Source organism: Diceros bicornis, chromosome 10 (genome assembly GCF_020826845.1).
Source record: "Diceros bicornis minor isolate mBicDic1 chromosome 10, mDicBic1.mat.cur, whole genome shotgun sequence".
Classification (NCBI taxonomy): domain Eukaryota; kingdom Metazoa; phylum Chordata; class Mammalia; order Perissodactyla; family Rhinocerotidae; genus Diceros; species Diceros bicornis.
This window is the reverse complement of record NC_080749.1, coordinates 12,993,533-12,997,651: the sequence shown is the minus strand read 5'-3', so window position 1 is coordinate 12,997,651 and position 4,119 is coordinate 12,993,533. Positions and strand designations below refer to the sequence as shown.

The window sequence follows — 4,119 nt, the reverse complement described above, 5'->3', positions numbered from 1 at the left end:
CAGCAGGCGAAGGGCGCTTCCAGACAGGAAAGGACACGGACCTGGCAGTCAGGCGCCTGACCCACGCGGGGCCGCCGTTCCCTCCAGGGCTGAACGGGATGATCAAGGCCGCCTCTCAGCTGCAGAGAAGGAAGCGCGAGCCGGCGTTGCTCTTCCCGGGGCCAGCGACGCCTCGGGTCGCAGACCAGCCCCAAAGCGCTCCGTTGGGGCGGAGCCTCCGGCGCGGGCCAGAGCGCCCGAGGGCTCCTCCCCTCTCCGCCGGCCCCGCCCCCGAGCGCCCGCCTCCAGAGCCCCGCCCCCCGGGCCCCGGCCGGCGTGCTTTGCGCCTGGTTCCGCCCCGCGCACGTGTGATGGCGTCCTAGGCTGCGGGGTGGAGGTGAGCGCGCGGGGAGGAGGTGAGCGCGCGGGGAGGGGCGGGCCGGGGGGCCTGGGGGGCCGGACCCTCTCCCTGGGATCTGCGGCCGCCGTGTGTGGGACTCGCCGGCCGTAGCTGAGGGGGCCCGGGATGGAAGCCGAGGGGAAAGCCTCTGCGAGGGTCCCGCAGCCCTCTTCGCCCAGCCGCCTGCGCGATGCGCCGCATCCCACCCGAGGCCGGCCTGGAGCGCGGCCTCGGCGCTGGTGGCCCTGGGGGCGTTGGGAGCTTGCCCAGGACCCATCTTTTCCGAACCTCAGTTTCCTCATTGGAAAAAAGGCCCAAATGGTGTGATTCTTTAGGAGTTTTTTATTAAAATAGGCCAAGCGGTGCCCCACCTTGTTTGCCTCCCCGTATTTGCTAAACATATTTCACAGACAGGAAGACAGGAAGCTTCAACCAAATTAAATAATTGTGAATTTTTAGTGAAATGTTTACAGATGAAATAATAGGATGCCCGGGATGTGTTTCAAAATAAACCAGTTGGAAGGAGAATATGGGTGGGAGTAGAGATGAAATGATTGGTGGTGAGTTGATGATTTTTGTCTACTTTTGTATATGTTTGTAATTTAGCATTAAAATTTTTTCTAAGATGAAAAGTTTGCTGTGGACGTCTGACAGCTTGTGTTCAATACCGTGCCTGTATTAGTCGGCTAGGGCTGCCATGTAAGCACTGGGTGGCTTAAACCAGGGAAGATCTATTTTCTCAGGGTTCTGGAGGCTGGAAGTCCAAGATGGAGGTGTCAGCAGGGCTGGTTTCTCCTGAGGCCTCTCTCATTGGCTTGTAGATGGCCACCTTCTGGCTTGTGTCCTCTCAGGGTCTTTCCTCTGTGGGTGTCTGTGTCCTAATCTCCTGTTCTCATAAGGACACCTGTCATATCGGATTAGGACCCACCCTGATGAACTCCTTTTAACTTAATTACCTCTTTAAAGACCCCGTCTCTAAGTACAGTCACATTCTGAGATACTGGGAGTTAGGACTTCAGTTTATGAATTTGGGGGGACAAATTCAGCCCGTAACACTGCCGCTTTACTAGTTCAGGCTTTTGACCATTTACTTAGCCTGTCTCTGCCTCCGTTTTCCCTCCTTTCTAACAGGAGCAGTAGTAGTCATTAGGTTGTGGAGTTGTGAGGATTCAGTTGTTGGATAGTATATGTGAAGCTCTCAGAACAGTGTCTAGCATATAGTAAGTACTCCGTTAAGTTATACATAATGTTTCATCTGTAAATTAGTGATCCCGGGGCTTCACTATGGGTGAATAGTGGGAGAAGGCAGTTGGGTACTTAGTGCTGGGCCTAGTCAAGGGAATAAAAGTAATAATCACAGCCCTTATCACAAGGGGTGTCTGCTGCTGTGCCAGACACTAATGTTTTGTGTGTGTTCATTCATTTACTCATCACAGCCACCCTAGAGGTGGGCCATTGTCACATGCCCGTTCGGCTGATGGAGAAGGTGATGCGCAGGGATGGAGCTAGGAGTTGAACTCAGGCTCTAGAGCCCGTGGTCGTAAGCACTGTGCTGTATTGCCTCGGTTAAAAAGGATGGGGCCCTCCGGGATGTTCAGTCTGAAGGCAGACCCAGGGAACAGTGGCTGACTTCTCTTTTTTTTGGCCCAGGTTTACAGTGGTGGCAGCACTCATGGCAGGTCCCCTGTGGCGGGCCTCAGCATTTGTGCAGAGACACAGGACGGGCCTGTTGGTGGGTTCCTGTGCAGGCCTGTTTGGGGCCCAAATCTCATACCACCTCTTCCCAGATCCTGTGGTCCGATGGCTGTACCAGTACTGGCCTCGGGGCCTGCCAGCCCCGTTCTCCCCAGAGCTGCAGAGACTGTTCCAAGAAGTGCTACAGGACATAGGCGTCCCCTCAGGCTATTGCTACGAGGCCTTCACCACCTTCACCTTCCAGCCTGTGAGTGCTGGCTTCCCGAGACTCCCTGCTGGGGCCGTGGTGGGCATTCCCGCCTGCTTCCTGGGGGTCCCAGTGACCAACACTGACCAGCCTGTGATCGTACATGGGCAAAGAGTGAACTGGCAGAGCCCAGCAGGCGCCCGGCTGAGAGACGCCCTGACCCTGTCCCATGACGCCCAGAAGTTCGCCCTGGCCCGGGAGGTGGTGTACCTAGAGAGTGGTGCAGCTGCCCTGCAGGCCCTGCCAGCCCCAGCTTGCCTGGCAGGAACCTGGGCGGTGGGCGTGAGTGCCAAGCATGCCCTGGGGCTCTATGGAGGCCCCATGAGCTTACGAGCTGCCTTCAACTTGGTGGCAGCAGTGGCTGGCTTTGTGGCCTACGCCTTCTCCACGGACTCGCTCACTCACGCCCTGGAAGCCTGGTTGGACCGCCGCACGGCTTCCCTGTCTGCAGCCTATGCCCGGGGTGGAGTGGAGTTCTATGAGAAGGTCCTGTCGGGCAACCTGGCCCTGCGCGGTCTCTTGGGCAGGCCTGGAGAGAAGCTGTACACGCCCAGCGGGAACGTCGTTCCCAGACACTGGTTCCGCATCAAACACTTACCCTACACGACCCGCCGGGACTCAGTGCTGCAGATGTGGAGGGCGACGCTCACCCCAGGCCGCTCCTGAGGGGCTCATCTCAAGGACGGTTCCAGCTCGTGCAGGCGCCACCCTGCCGTTGACTCTTGGGGCCTCTGCACCCACACACAGCCCAATGTCAGAAAAATCACAGGCTTTTGAGTTAAACAGCCTAGATTCTACACCAGCCCACCGCTTATGATCTCAGTGCCCTTGGGCAAGTCCTTTGATGAATCTGAGCTTTGGTTTCCTGCACTGTACAATGGAGATGATGTAAACTGCCTGGCAGGATTGTGGGTTTGTGTGAGATATGAACATAAGGGTCTGGCAGAGAGGGCATGCCATAAATAAACAGGACATCCCTCCGTCTTGGTCTCTGAATACCAGTGTGTGGGAGTCAGGCCACACCTCGCCACCAGAGGTGCATGCAGGATGTAGGACAGCAAAGAACTACCCCATAGTTTGCCTGGTGGTCAAATGGTAATTTTCTTTCATACTGGTAGAGGTTAAAAGCTTTGAGAGGCCCAGATGAGCAGCTAGTGTGGGCCTGAGAGGCTGGGAAGCACGAGCCTGAGGTGGTCTTTAAGGGAGGTGTGTCAGCCAGGTCCTGCCAGTGCAGATGGCACTCAGAGAGGGCTGGGCAGCCAGTAAGGATGGGGGTCCCAGGAGAGCTCCTGGGCCTGACAGGGAGACAAAGTGTTGCCAGAACCCTGCGAGACCTGTGGTGTGGGAGACCTGGCAGAGGGAAGAGGAAGGAGCAAGCCATTGCAAAGCTGAGGCCCTGCAGGGAGGGAGCCCGCAGACACAGTCCAGAGCGGTCAGCCTCCTGGGACACAGAGCACGGTCAGGGCTTGGAGAGGAGAGGAGGTGAGGTGGAGCCAGTGAGGGCAGGGGGAGATGGGGTGAGCTTGGCTCACAGTGGGCAGTGAGGAGAGCAGAGGGCTAGAGGTGGGTAGTGGACTGGGCCTAGTGTCACACTCGGGGCCTGGGGCAGGCTGCATCCTGGCCCTGCCTGTGTCCCCTGAGCCCTCTGGTGGTGGATAGAGCACTTTTGATCCTTGGACGGGAGGCCCCAGCAGGAAAGGTGAGGAGAGTTGTGATCAGCAAGCCAGGCTCACTTGGCCGTCCATGTATTCTTTTGTTGGTGATTATGTTTTCCCTGGAAGAGTTAAGAATTCAGGCC

The 4,119-nt window shown here is 57.3% G+C and overlaps 1 protein-coding gene across 1 annotated transcript; it reads left to right on the top strand.

Annotated features, from left to right (window-relative positions):
• Window positions 1–352: 352 nt before the first annotated feature.
• Window positions 353–3,304, top strand: TMEM177 (transmembrane protein 177). Its single transcript, XM_058548605.1, has 2 exons — window positions 353–376; window positions 2,030–3,304. The coding sequence occupies exon 2, from the start codon at window positions 2,052–2,054 to the stop codon at window positions 2,985–2,987; it is 936 nt and encodes a 311-aa protein (XP_058404588.1). The 5' UTR covers window positions 353–376; window positions 2,030–2,051; the 3' UTR covers window positions 2,988–3,304.
• Window positions 3,305–4,119: the final 815 nt, after the last annotated feature.